At 44.3% G+C, this 14,959-nt stretch overlaps 1 protein-coding gene across 1 annotated transcript; it reads right to left on the bottom strand.

The window, feature by feature from the left end:
* Positions 1 to 1,610: 1,610 nt before the first annotated feature.
* Positions 1,611 to 3,107, bottom strand: LOC112803477 (uncharacterized). Its single transcript, XM_025846969.1, has one exon. It carries the CDS (start codon positions 3,105 to 3,107, stop codon positions 1,611 to 1,613), a length of 1,497 nt encoding a protein of 498 aa, XP_025702754.1.
* Between the last annotated feature and the right edge of the window lie 11,852 nt (positions 3,108 to 14,959).

Below are 14,959 nucleotides of genomic sequence, written 5' to 3'. Positions count from 1 at the left end.
TGATTGCCTCCTCATAACTTTGTGGTTCAATGTTAGTAGATAAAGCAGTCGAGAAGGCCCTGTGACCTACTGAAAGGGAATTCAAGCACACATAATTGGAGAGAGGATATTTTTTGTGGCATTGACTGGAGGGCTGTTGATCAGTGGTGGTGGATTGCATACAATGGTAGTCTTGAAGGTAGGCAGGTTTGTGTTTAATTCGAGTGGATCGGCGCACCTCTGGCTGCACATTAGGCAGTGCTGAATTCTGCATAGGTGGGTGTGATGTATCTAAATTGCGACTATGAGCAGAATCTTGTGAATGCAAATGTGGTGAAAAATGTGAATTAGTGGTAGTTGATGATGCATGAGGAGTGAGTTGAGATGCTGCCATTGGTGTGTGAGTGTAATCAAAATCTGGAGACGGATTAGGGGGCGGATATAGAGCTGCCGGTAGCACCATATTATCCAGCCGATGTGTATTAGTGCAGGGATGCGAAGTGGGATCATGGTGGAGAAAAGGATCAACATGTTCATATGATTTATAGTTAGTAGTTGTTTTTAAAGAAATGGACCAGTGGTATTTTTGAAAGGGAAGAACTGTTCATAAAACTTCACATTCCTTGAGATTATTATCTCGTGGGTTTTTGTGTCTAGCAGAACATATCCTTTAGTTCCTGACTTAAAACCTAAGAAAACACATTTTCTAGCTCTAGTGTCAACCTTTCTTCTATGAGAAACCAAAGTTGATGCATAAACCAAACAACCAAATACCTTGAGGCGTTTAATATCCGGTAAGGTATGATATAAGACCTGATAGGGACTACAAGGTGCTATTTTAATGTGAGGTGTTCTATTTAAAATGTGGACGGCATGAGCCACGGCATAGTGCCAAAAACAAAGTGGTAAGTTTGAATTAAAGATGAGTGTCCTGGCTACGTTCAAGATTTCTTGATGTCGCCTTTCTACCACCCCATTCTGTTGTGGAGTCTCCACACAGCTGGTTTGGTGTATAATACCCTTGGTTTGGTAGAATGAGGGCATCAAAAATTCTTGACCGTTATCAGATCGAATGCACTTAATGACTCTATTGTGTTGAGTTTCAACAAGTTGGACAAAATTTTCAATCAATTTTCTGACTTCAGATTTGTTTTTCAAAAAAAATAGCCAAGTGAATTTACTTTTGTCTTCAACCACTGTGAGAAAATATTTGTGGCCTGAAATAGATGGTATAGCTATAGGTCCCCAAATGTCCATGTGCACTAGATCAAAAACATTTTCAGATTTGGTGTGACTTTCATTAAAAGGTAAACGTTTCTGCTTTGCATAGTGACATGGAGAACATGGTACATCACTATTATGATATGTAATGAATGGATATGCAACTTTCATTTGTTGTATCTTATTACATGAGATATGTCCTAAACGATGATGCCAAAGTGTTGCATCATCTAATGTATGAATGATATTGTGTGTGTGTGTGTACAAGAGGCACAGATTTAGCTACATCACCCTTTATTGTATGCATCAGTTTCGGTGCTGCTGCCAAAACAGGTTTGATCCGCATTGTATACAATCCCCCTTTTTGATCAGCAGCTCCAATCGTCTTCAAGGTAAGTCGCTCCTGAATCTCACAATCGTGCATTGAACAAAAAGGAACAAGAAAGTGCATCAGCTGCTTTTGAAATTGAAATGAGATTATACTTGAAAGTAGGGATATATAAGACATCAGTCAAGTAGAAACTTGCTGAAAAGAAAATTGTCCCACAAATGGTTGTGACAACTTTAGAACCATTTGGCATTATGACTTGAACAGGTTTTATTGTTTTAACGGATGGAAAGAAATCGAGTGAGAATGACACATGAGCACTAGCTCCTGTATCCAAAATCCAGTCATGACAATTTAAAATATGGCTGGAAATTGATAAAAGATAGAAGGTACTTGCGGATGGTGCATGTACAGATGCCAAATTTCCATTATTTGGGGGGTCACTACATTGTTGTTGGAACAAGGCAAATAGGGCTTCTTTTTGCTTATCCGAAAACAACCCATCAAGACTGACTCTTTCATCCTTCTGGATTAAAGGTTCAATGCTGCCCTCTTCATTACTCGCAGCATTTATGGAATTTACTGAGTTCATGGCACTTGGGCCATCAGTATTCCCTTTGAATTGATTCCTTTGCATGTGTGGTGGGAATCCATGCTTGTAATAACAAGTGTCTACTAGGTGACCAGTCTTGCCACAGTGAGAGCATAATTTTGGTGTTCCTCGGCCATGTCCTTTACCTCTGCCCCCACGGCCCCTACCTCTTCCTCTAATTGAACTACTTCCATTATTCTGATAAGTCCCAAATGCATTCGTATTGACAGTATTTGCCATCATTCTTGCTTCATGATCTATTGAGTGCATCAATTGTCTCTCTTGATGTAAAAGTGAAGAGAAGGCTGCTGCTACAGTTGGTAAGGGTGTTACAAGCATGAGTTGGGAGCGTACATTTGCATATTGATCATTCAATCCTCGAAGGAACCTAATTAGATGGGACTGCTCTCTGTGCTCTCTAATCATTTCAAGATTCTTTCCACATTCACAGTTATGAAGGCAAGAACACAATGCAATAGGTCTAAACTCATCTAATTCCTCCCAAATACTCTTCAACTTAGTATAGTAAGAAGTGATAGTGAGTTCACCTTGTCTCAACGAAAACAATTCTTCTTCCAGATTTGCAATTCTGAACAGGTCCCCTTGATCGAATCTATGCTTCAGGTCCATCCATAGCTCGTAAGCGTTGTTGCACCATAAGACGCTCTGGAGAATTTCTGGACTGAGAGATCTGTGTAGCCAAGATAGAACAAATGTATTACAGCGATCCCAGGCTCCGAAGGAAGGGTCGTCCCTCTCTGGCTTCACTAGGGTTCCGTCGATAAATCGGAGTTTGTTCTTCGCATTGAGTGAAAGTGTCGCTGACCTTGACCACGAATGGTAGTTCGAGGTGGTTAATGGAGCATCCGTGAGTGAAATTCCAGGGGTTTCGCTAGGGTGCAAATAGAAGTGACTAGACAAATCTTGCAGTAAATTCGTGTTGGATCTTGACGCTTGTGCTTGAAACGCGTTGAATTGGGCCATCATGCGTGCGAATTTCTGCATATCGCTCGCCGAAAATGCTTGGTTCTCCGAATTCGCCTCTCCGTTATCCACGCTCGATTCCATTGATGATCGAATCGTGTAAGCACTACTTCACACAAATCTCCTCAAAGATGTGATCTTGCGCAGAGTGGTTACACTCTTTTTGCCACTCCACGCTCACCGCACCATGTGGAAACTCTGTTCGGTTACAGAGCGTGGTGGTGAGGCAGAGGAGTTGCTCCACGCAAGAGAGGGAGACTCAGAAAATGTGAAATAGCAAAGAGAAGCAAAAAGTATGATTTCATTATTGTAAACTGATATATATACACTCAATGTGAGCCACACATTTGATAACTGCCTAACTAAATTCCTTACTCTACTCTAACTAATACTGATGTTAATTTACTAAGTGGGACAACTTGTTATACATGCTATTAAGCTATTGATCTACTCTACTACAATCTGGCTACAGAAGTGGCGAACACGAAGAACGCGACGAGTTAGCGGCATGCCATGATAGTCTTCTTCTTCAGCTGCCACGACGGAAGGGGACGCAGCGGCGTGTTGAAAAAGAAGAAGCAGTGAACACAAAGAAGAAGAAGGAGGTTGCCGAAAACGTTGTCGGAGTTCTCTTCCGACGATCACATCAACGTTTTTTGTTCATTGTGACGTCATCTTTTCACGGTTGGGTGATTTTATCAAATTTTAAAATCTTTCAAAAACTATTTTATCAATAATAAAAGTCGAATACTAATTTATCAGCGCTAAAATTTTTCGAATACTAATTTAATATTTATTCTTCACATTTATATTTACAAACTTTGTGCCAATAAAAAAAATAAACAAGCTTTTTTTTCACGTAATGTAAATACAAATTCATATAAATCGCCAAAGAAATACGACTGAGTTTACTAATTACTAATGCAAAAAGAAAATGAGTCTTATGCCCAAGGAAAGAAAAAGAAGTCTTGTACTTTTTCTTTTACATGGTTTTCAAACTTTGTTCCATAGAATGAGAATTAAGCAAATCATCCCTGCCACTTTTAAGTTAAGAAAAAAAATAATCAAAGTATTTCTATAGTAATAAAATTAAACATCTTTCAAGAAAAGTATATATATATATATATATATATATATATATATATATATATATATATATATATATATATATATAATCAAAATATTTCTATAGTAATAAAATTAAACATCTTGAAAAAAAAAGTTAATTACCATTTTTCATATGTGTGTAAATAATCAAAGTATTTCTATAGTAATAAAATTAAACATCTTCGAGAAAAAGTTAATTACCGTTTTTCGTGTGCGTGCAACTGATAATTTTATTTGAGAGTGTTTATTTGTGAGTAATTAATTAATTATAGCTAGTTTATATCTAATAAAAATTACTAATGTGTTTAAAAAAATTATATGTAATTATACATTGGAGACGGAGCATATTATTAATCATTTGGAACATCTTGAATTTGTAAGTTTCTTTCCCCTATTTTCATAGTTGGTTAATATTATTTTTAGTGTTGCCCATTACTTTATTAATTTTAACAAGGCACGAGTTATATAATTGGTGTGTATTTACAGGTAAATATTTTGATAGTTTATTATTCTGTAAAATACGAAGATATATCAAAAATATATTCTATTTAAATTATTTACCAAATAGTATTATACTTGTTACGGCCTGGCCCAAAGTAGCATTGGCCAACCCGGCCATGGGCCTTCCGACCCAGATGGTCGGGCGAAAAGCATACGAAGTCCGACCCGAACACGCGTCCAGGGCAGCTCCTCATCACAGCTGTCTAAGGAAGTTTTGAAGAAGGTGGACTCTGCCCTTGCGGGGCCCACCCCTAACACGGTACATATGGAGGGTCCAGCCCTTCCCCAAAGTACGTCACACATTCCATCTGTCTATTTCTCGCCTGCACACTAACTAACTAGAGCGTCGGAGTGTCTTTGCAGGTGACACCCCTCTCTCCACAACAAGAGTCTGGCAGCCCGGTTGGCCCGATCCCGTCACAACCGATCAGATCAAGGCGTCTCCACCACCTCAAACCTCCACCCGAACCGTCCGGTAACCAACCAACCGTACATTGGTGCCGTCTGTGGGGACGCCTAAATGGACATCATGCCAGGCACCGGAGATCAAGGCCGGACAGCCGGCGCAGAGGGGGCAGCCTCTGTCGCCTCACCGGGAGGGCAACGAAGGTCCCCCGGCAACGCACTGAACCACGCACAAGGACGCGAGAGACACGCCCCTTCGGAGGAACTGGCGGCGACAACGCCAGAATAATGCAGGAGCTGCGCCATAGGGTCCAGAACCTGGAACGACAACTAGCCGATCAGGAGCATGATCGACGAACCATCGACCCTAGCTATTCCTCGTCTCCTGAAAGCCGAGAGAGAGATGCCCACCGGAGTCGCTCCCGGCATGCCTCCGCTTCCAGAACGGAAGCGGAAAGCACCCGAAAAGATTTGCCTATCCCGAGAAGGCGAAACGACACAATCATCTACTCCCGAGGTAGGGAAACGCGCATCACGGGACAAGATCGTGAGGACGGGGAAGAGAGGCCTGTGAGGACACGGCGACCCGTGATAATGGGCGCCGCCCTGTTCCACCGATCCATCCTCGAAGTCTGGTTGCCGAAGCACTTCGACAAACCAATGGACATGAGGTATGATGGAACCCAAGACCCTCTGGAACACCTCACGGCCTTCGAGGCTAGAATGAATCTGGAGGGAGTAGGAGACGATGTGAGGTGCCAGGCCTTCCCGGTCACCCTGGAAGGACCTGCGATTCGGTGGTTTAACGGCCTCCCGCAGGGATCCATCTATGGGTTTTCGGACATTAGCCGTGCCTTCTTAGCTCAATTCACAACATGAATAGCAAAGGCAAAGCACCCGATCAACCTACTTGGGATAACCCAAAGGCCCGGGGAGCCGATCAGAAAATACTTGGACTGGTTCATCGACGAATGCTTAGAAATTGACGGCTTAACCGACTCGGTGGCCAGCCTCTGTCTGACGAACGGCCTCCTCAATGAGGACTTCCGAAAACACCTCACCACGAAACCGGTTTGGACGATGCACGAGATCCAAACTGTAGCTAAGGAATACATAAATGACGAGCAAGTCAGCCAAGTCGTGGCTGCCAATAAACGACACTCCTCCTACAATCAACCTAGGCAACAAGGTAACGGAGAAAGACAGAAGGAGCAAGCAAGAGACGGAGGACTGAGCAAGGCACCCAGACCGTTTCTCCGGATTGGAAAATTCACCAACTACACTCCACTCACTCTTCCCATCATGGAAGTTTATTAGCAAATAGCCGGGAAAGGAATCTTGTCGAAGCCCCGACCACTCAAGGATCGTACTGGGGGAAACAAGAGCCTCTACTGTGACTACCACAAGGGCTATGGGCACCAAACACAGGACTGCTTTGACCTGAAGAACGCATTATAACAAGCGATAAGGGATGGTAAACTAACAGAATTCTCCCATCTTATAAGGGAGTCGAGGAGACGACATCGCAAGCAAGATGAGGAGGGCAAGACCCGGTCGGTGAAATGGCGACAAGAGCCAGAAGGCAAAGACCACGGCCTCACCGTGATAAACGTAGTAACCGCCAAAAAGACCGCGCCAAGGTCGAGATCGGCGCACAAGAAAGACACCAAGGTCCTGGCGGTCTCCTCCTCACTGGTGCGAAGCTCTAAGAAGCCCCCATCCATCTCTTTTGGCCCGGAAGACCAATGGTTCAACGAGGCCCCTGAAAACCCGCCCATGGTTATCACGGCCAGAATGAAAACCGGCCTCGTCAAACGAATCCTTGTCGATACGGGGGCAGACTCGAACATTATGTTTCACAATGTGTTCAACGCATTGGGGTTAAGGGACGCTGACCTATCGACTCACCAGCACGGGGTCATTGGGTTAGGTGACCACTTCATCAAGCCAGACGGAGTGATATCTATGCCGATTTCCGTGGGACAGGCTCAAGGCCGAAGATCGGTAATGGCTGAGTTCGTGGTTCTCCGAGATTCCACAGCCTACATCATGTTGGGGAGAAAGACGATTAACGATGTTGAAGCGATAATCAACACAAAGCTACTGGTCATGAAGTTTGTTACCGACGACGGATCTGTAGGGTCCATAAGGGGAGATCTAGAAACGGCGGTCGCTTGCGACAACGCCAGCCTCTCCCTAAGGAAGAAATCTAAAGAGGCATCGGGGGTATTCCTGGCTGACCTGGACGCTAGGGTTGACGACAAGCCTAGACCGGAACCAGAGGGGGACCTGGAGAAGTTCAGAGTCGGTGACACTGAGGAAAAGTTCACGTTTGTTAATAGAAACCTTCCACATGAATTGAAGGAGCCTCTGGTAGAAAAGATCAGGGCCAATGGGGATTTGTTCGCCTGGACACCGGCCGACATGCCGGGCATAGACCCCAAAGTCATGTCGCACCACCTAGCCGTCAAATCGGAAGCCCGCCCGGTAGCCTAGAGGAGGAGAAAGATGTCGCGGGAGAGGGCAGAGGAAGTGGCCAGGCAGACAGCCAGCCTCCTAGAAGCAGGATTCATACGGGAACTAGACTACTTGACCTGGCTTTCGAATGTAGTTTTGGTAAAAAAGCACAGCGGCAAATAGAGAATGTGCGTACACTACTCCGACCTCAATAAGGCATGCCCTAAAGATTGTTTTCCCCTCTCCAACATAGACGCACTCGTTGACGCGGCGGCGGGCTACTGGTATCTGAGCTTCATGGATGTCTACTCCGGCTACAATCAGATTCCGATGCACCGACTTGACGAGGACAAGACAACATTTATAACGCCAGGGGGGACCTACTGCTACAGGGTAATGCCATTCGGCCTAAAAAATGCAGGGGCAACATACCAAAGGCTGATGAACAAAATATTTGGCGATCTCATAGGCAAGACAGTGGAAGTCTATGTAGACGACATCCTCGCGAAGACTACGCGGCCCGACGACCTCCTGAATGACCTGGGAAATGTATTCGCGTCTCTCCGACAACACGGTATGAGGATCAATCCCCTCAAATGTGCTTTCGCCATGGAAGTTGGAAAGTTCCTAGGATTCATGATAACCCAAAGAGGAGTAGAAGCCAACCCTGAAAAATGCCAAGCGATACTCCAAATGAAGAGTCCGGGCTGTGTCAAGGACGTCCAGAGATTGGCAGGTCGACTCACCTCGTTATCTCGTTTCCTCGGAGCTTCGGCAACAAAAGCCCTACCCTTCTTTAACCTCATGAGGAAAGGGATAGCATTTGAATGGACGCCCGCGTGCAAGGAAGCTTTCAGACACTTCAAGGAAATCCTAGCAACACCCCCTGTGTTCGGGAAGCCAAAGGCCGGAGAGCCGTTATACTTATACCTCGCCATAACGGGAGAAGCCCTGGCCACAGTTTTGATACGAGAAGAAGGAAGGGTTCAACAACCAGTCTATTTCGTGAGCAGAGCCCTACAAGGGGCGGAACTAAGATACAACAAACTGGAAAAGCTAGCTTTGGCACTCTTGACCTCTTCTCGGAGGTTAAAACAATACTTCCAAGGTCACCAGATTGTCGTAAGGACGGACCAACGAATCCGACAAGTACTCCAAAAACCCGATTTGGCGGGAAGGATGATGACTTGGTCCATTGAACTCTCCCAATATGACATACGATACGAACCCCGGCAAGCAATCAAGGCGCAAGCAATGGTAGACTTCCTGGTAGAAGTGACAGGAGATCCAACCGAGGAGATGGGCACACGGTGGAGTCTCCACGTGGACGGGGCCTCCAATCAGACGTCTGGGGGCACCGGGATCATCCTAGAGAGCCCAGCCGGGGTCGTATACGAGCAGTCGATCAAGTTCGAGTTTCCCGTTTCGAACAACCAAGCAGAATACGAAGCCCTCATAGGGGGCTTAGCCCTAGCAAAGGAAGTTGGAGCGACGAAGTTGGAAATATACAGCGATTCACAAGTCGTCACCTCCCAAGTAAACGGGAGCTACCAAGCCAGAGACTCGCTATTACAAAAGTACTTAGAGAAAGTCAAGGATTTGAGCCAGAAATTCGAGGAGGTCACGATCCACCACATTCCAAGAGAGAGGAACACACGGGCATATCTCCTATCAAAACTGGCCAGCACAAAACCGGGAGAAGGCAAACGATCTCTCATCCAGGGTATGATGAGGGAGTCGACAGTCACTCTGCACCTGTCAAGGCTAAGCCCCTCATGGTTAGATCCCATCACCAGCTTCTTAGAAAATGGTAAACTCCCCGACGACGAAAAAGATGCTAAGAAACTGAGAAGGGAAGCAGCCAAGTACACGATCATTCAGGGTCAGTTGTTCAGAAAAGGACTCAACCAACCCCTATTGAAATGCCTACACCCCGACCAAACGGACTACGTTCTCAGGGAAGTCCATGAAGGGTGTTGCGGCCATCACATAGGGGGCAAAGCCCTAGTAAGAAAATTAATCCGAGCTGGATACTACTGGCCATCAATGATGGCAGACTCTAAAGAATTCGTTAGAAAGTGCGTCAAGTGTCAAGAGAACGCCAACTTTCACAGAGCACCAGCTTCCGAGCTAAGCTTGTTAACGTCTTCCCGACCATTCTCACAATGGGGAGTCGATCTCTTGGGGCCTTTCCCGGTTGGTCCAGGACAAGTCAAGTACCTCATAGTCGTCATTGACTACTACACCAAATGGATAGAGGTCGAGCCGCTGGCCAGCATATCCTCATCCAATTGCAGGAAGTTCATGTGGAGGCAAGTGATAACACGGTTTGGTATCTCGGAGGTCGTCATCTCAGACAACGGGACACAATTTACCGACAAGAAGTTCACGGAGTTCCTCACCGGCCTGGATATAAGACAGAAGTTCTCCTCAGTAGAACACCCCCAAACAAACGGACAGGTCTAGTCCACAAACAAGATCATCCTGTTAGGACTTAAGAAGCGGTTGGATAATAAAAAAGGTGCTTGGGCCGACGAGCTCGCCTTGGTCCTCTGGTCCTACCGTACAACCGAGCAGTCATCCACTGGGGAGACCCCCTTCCGACTAACATACGGGCTAGATGCGGTAATACCTGTGGAAATCGGGAAACCAAGCCCACGACTACTTTTGAAGGGAGTGGGGGAAGCTGTGGAGAAGGACCTAATAGATGAAGCCAGAGAGATGGCCTACTTGACGAAAACAGCGCTAAAGCAAAGAATGGCCCTGCGCTACAACACTAAAGTACTCAAAAGAGAGTTTGAACCAAACGACCTCGTCCTAAGGCGTAACGATATCGGTCTACCGACCCCGGGAGAGGGAAAACTGGCGGCGAACTGGGAAGGTCCTTACAAAGTTAAAGAGGTGATTGGCGAAGGCGTCTTCAAGTTGGAAAGGCTCGATGGCAAAGAAATCCCAAGAACGTGGAACGCGAGCAACTTTAGAAGGTTTTACTCCTAGCACGCGCGCGGCGATTTAGCGACCAAACGAGCTAAGTAGTCAATTCATGAGATTGTACTTTCTAATATGGCTTATAGACCTTTTGTGCAATTACCGACTAAAATATACTTGTCAAAAGTTTTGTTTCTTTTGTTTACTTTTCTTGGACAACCCATTGCGCAAATGAATCCCACACAACGCGCACCGAACAACACAATAATATGCGGTCCCGGGACTGATCACCCCGGGAGACCTCCAGCTACCACGATGGCAAACGGCTACACTAAAAAGCCACGACCTTGCTTAGCCAGAATACCATCAGTACGGTAGAACATGTGCAAACAACAAACCAATAACAGTGAATATAGCGAGAACACAACCAAACAAACGAGAAAGTATTAACTACAATAAACCGGGCAGACGGCCCAAAAAATCATTGTTCACAAGAGCTAAGCAAAACTACCCACAAAGATTTCATGAAGTTATACAAGACATAAGAAGTCATTTCCTGGGCATGTCGACAATCTTGCCATCTTTGATCATCTTGAAGAAACCAATTGCCGACGTGTCGAAGTCAGGGGCAACGATTTTGACCTGAGCCTTAAGGGCCTCCTCAGTCGCCAGTATTGCACATTTCGCCTGCTTAACGACTTCCTTGTACTTTGTTTTCCACCATGCGAGCTCAGTCTCGACAGCCTCCTTCGCCGAAACGGCCTCATTGCGCTCTTTCTCTAGCGCGGTCACCCGCCCATAAGCCATACCGACTTGACCCTCTAAAGTCATTTCCCGCTCGACAAGCCGCAAAACGGTGGCATCAGACTCCTCCAGTTTTTTTCTCGGCAGCGGAGGCCCTATTCTCGGCAGTTTGGAGCTTCTCATTAGATTGAGTAAGTTGCTCCCGAAGAGTTTCAATTTTGAGTTTAAAATTATTATTGGCTTTCCCAGCAGATTCCAACTTCCTACGGAGAGATTCCATCCCGGACCGCTCAAACTCGGCCTTCCGAGCTATCACTGCGCCACGCAGGAGGGTACGATACATCCACCTCGCTTGCCCGGCCAGAGATGACTCGTGGAAGTGCTCTTCAGTGCCAGGAATCAACTGAGCGTCTATGAAATTCCCTGCGTCAAAATATTTCTCCATCACGGTGAGGACCCCCTTAGGACTGCTGGATGTTTTCCTCGTTTTGAGATTGGGCACCTCTTCCACGTCGTCGTCGGTCACTGGATTAGACGTCGAACCCCCAGTACCGACCACTTCGAGAAAAGGGGAAACACGCACCTCTTTATCCCCATGAGCTAAAGCACCCTAAACCGAAGTGCCAACCTCATCAGCCACAACTCCCAGCTCGGAAGAAGCCTTGCTCTTATCCTCTGGGGGGGCAGTCGACTTCTCATTGGCCACCTCGTCGTCACTCGCACATAAAAAGGTTTGGAACAAGTCAGGGAGACCCGTCACCTCGGCAGACATCCCCACTGTAACAAGAAAAAGAGATTGTTTAGTCGCAATGGAATATTGAAAAAAGCAAGAAACAAAAAGGAAAGCTCAAGTTAAAACTGCTCACAAATATAGTTCCGACCGACTTCCCGGTCACCCATGAGGAGGTGAGGATTCACATGATTCCTCCCGAAGACTGCCAATAACTCGTCAGCAATCTTCTTGTCCACAGCGGACATACTCTTATAGGTTACTTTAATAAAGGCATTAGACCCTGCCCCGAAGCTCCAATACGTCGGGATGAGGCGTTCCCCTTCTAACGACATCCAAAATGGATGACGACCTTTGACGGGGCGCACCTTGAAATACTTATCTTTGAACCCGTGGTTGGAGTCCTCAAACAAACCAAAAATCCTCCGACCTTGGGCAGATCAGAAGGACATGAACCCCTTCCTCACTTTCCCTTCCTTTGAAGGGTTTGTAAGGTTGAAAAAGAAAAGGAAGACATCCATGGACACCGGCAGCTCGAGATATTCACAAACCATCTTGAAACAGCGGATTGAAGCCCAACTGTTCGGATGCAGCTGCGACGGTGCCACGAAAACCCTGCCAAGGAGCGCCATTCGGAAGGCGGAGAAAGGAATACGAACCCCCACTTGAGTAAACATGGATTTATAAAACCAAATCCATTCGGCAACTCGGGGAGCACTGAAATTGATCTCGTACAATCGCTCGTGGGAAGCCGGGACGAAGACGTCATAGTTAGGCTCCTCGTCGGTTCCGCCGCATAAGTACTCGTTTTGACGGAACTCGGTGAGCTCCTCCTCGCCCATTTGATTGGGAGAGTCCTTCAGATCGGAAACCACCCAGGCGTAGGGGTCGTACACCGCGGGAGAAGGGGAAGCTCGGGAGGCGATGCGAGCCATACCAACATGGGGGCACCACCCAGTTAGTCTAAGAGGTTGGGTGCTCAGAGTGAACGCAGAAACTACACTCAACCTATTCTGCTACTAAAATTAAACACGACTAAAAGGTAAAACCCAAACAAAATCTACCCTAGAATGGCAACCTCCCCCTAACGCACCTACTTAAGGCCAAAGATCAACCATCATGCAAAGTTAAACAAATAGCATGCATGAAAAGGAAACAACGGCAGAAGTAAAAGAACAACAAAAAGAGGGTAAAAAGGATGCATAATTACCTGTATTGATTGCAAAGATCTGAAAGGAAGACAAGAACAACACCCTGAAATTGCTGAGGGAGAAGAAGATGGGGATAGCTAGATTGGAAACAAAAAGATAAACGCCAAATGAATACCAAAAGCATCACAAAACTGTTTTAAAACTACCACCAAAAGGAGCGCGAAAGCCTAGGGGTATATTAGTCTTTGCACGAAGGGTTTTAAACCTATTATGAGCATTTAATGCACTATGCAAGGAACGAGGCGATAGAAGGTCACCTTAGCAACGAACGGACACGCGCGCAAAGATCGCGTCCTCTCCACGGATGGCCGATCTGACGACAACACGCGAAAAAGGGATAACACGCCAATAACAGACCACACGGCTATTACTGTTGCGTTGGGGGCACTGTTACGGCCTGGCCCAAAGCAGCATGGGTCAACCCGACCATGGGCCCTCCGACCCGGACGGTCGGGCGAAAAACATACGAAGTCTGACCCGAACACGCGTCCAGGGCAGCTCCTCATCACAGCTGTCTAAGGACGTTTCGAGGAAGGTGGACTCTGCCCTTGCGGGGCCCACCCCTGACACGGTATATATGGGGGTTCAGCCCTTCCCCAAGGTACGTCACACATTCCACCTGCTATTTCTCGCCTGCACACTAACTGACTAGAGCGTCGGAGTGTCTTTGCAGGTGACACCCCTCTCTCCACAACAAGAGTCCGGCAGCCCAATTGGCCCGATCCCGTTACAACCAATCAGATCAAGGCGTCTCCACCACCTCAAACCTCCACCTGAACCGTTCGATAACCAACCAACCGTACAATACTATTATTACTTTAATTGTAATGTTAATTATATTATAATTATTGTATAGATATTGTAATTAAGGATTAGTTATAATATTTTAATAATTAATTACTTTTCAAATAATTAAAAATAATTTTAGAATTTTACTTTTTAAGATATTATATTATTAAATAATTGTATTGTTTATAATATTGTTTTAGTTTGTAAATATTATAATTAATAAATAGTTATAATATTTTAATAATTAATTATTTTTTCAAATAATTAAAGATAATTTCAAAATTTTATCTTTAAGATAATTTTAATTTTGATATTATAGTATTATAACTTAAATAATTGTAATGTTCATTATATTATTATAATTAATAAATAATTATAATATTTTAATAATTATATATTCTGCAAATACTTAAAAATAATTTTGAATATTATTTTTTAAAATATTATATTATTGTAACTTCAATAATTATAATATACATTATATCATTATAATTTATAAATATTATAATTAATAAATAATTAGAATATATGTTGAAACTCAACATATATACAACTTAATCTTTGTCTCTTGTATTTGAGTTTGTTTATGAATATGAAACATCTGTTGCATATTTGCTTCTTAGTGATGGATATAATATTAAATTGTATTAATTAGTCCGTCAAATACGATAATGACATTTTTGTACAAAATATTACTTATCTTTTTTAAAATATTATTTTTTATTATTTGATAAAGACTATATTGTAGCTCTATATAACGTGTGGAATAATAAAAAAAAACAAATTCTTACACATAAATTCATACCCTCATGTGTATTTTATATAATTTCACAGTTATAATACATCAATATATTTGTATTACCCTTCATTACACTATCAACACACTAAAACATTTTTTTTACCATAAGATAAAATAGTAACGAACTTCATATTTATAAGCAGAACTTTCAGATAACAGAAAAAACATTCAATGCACAGGTCAT

Source organism: Arachis hypogaea, chromosome 5, assembly GCF_003086295.3.
Source record: "Arachis hypogaea cultivar Tifrunner chromosome 5, arahy.Tifrunner.gnm2.J5K5, whole genome shotgun sequence".
Lineage (NCBI taxonomy): Eukaryota > Viridiplantae > Streptophyta > Magnoliopsida > Fabales > Fabaceae > Arachis > Arachis hypogaea.
The sequence above is the reverse complement of the archived record's forward strand: the minus strand, read 5'-3'. Positions and strand labels throughout refer to the sequence as shown.

What these genes read in the sequence shown, in the direction of transcription:
- LOC112803477 (XM_025846969.1), bottom strand. Translation starts at nt 3,107, where the DNA reads ATGATGGCCCAATTCAACGCGTTTCAAGCACAAGCGTCAAGATCCAAC.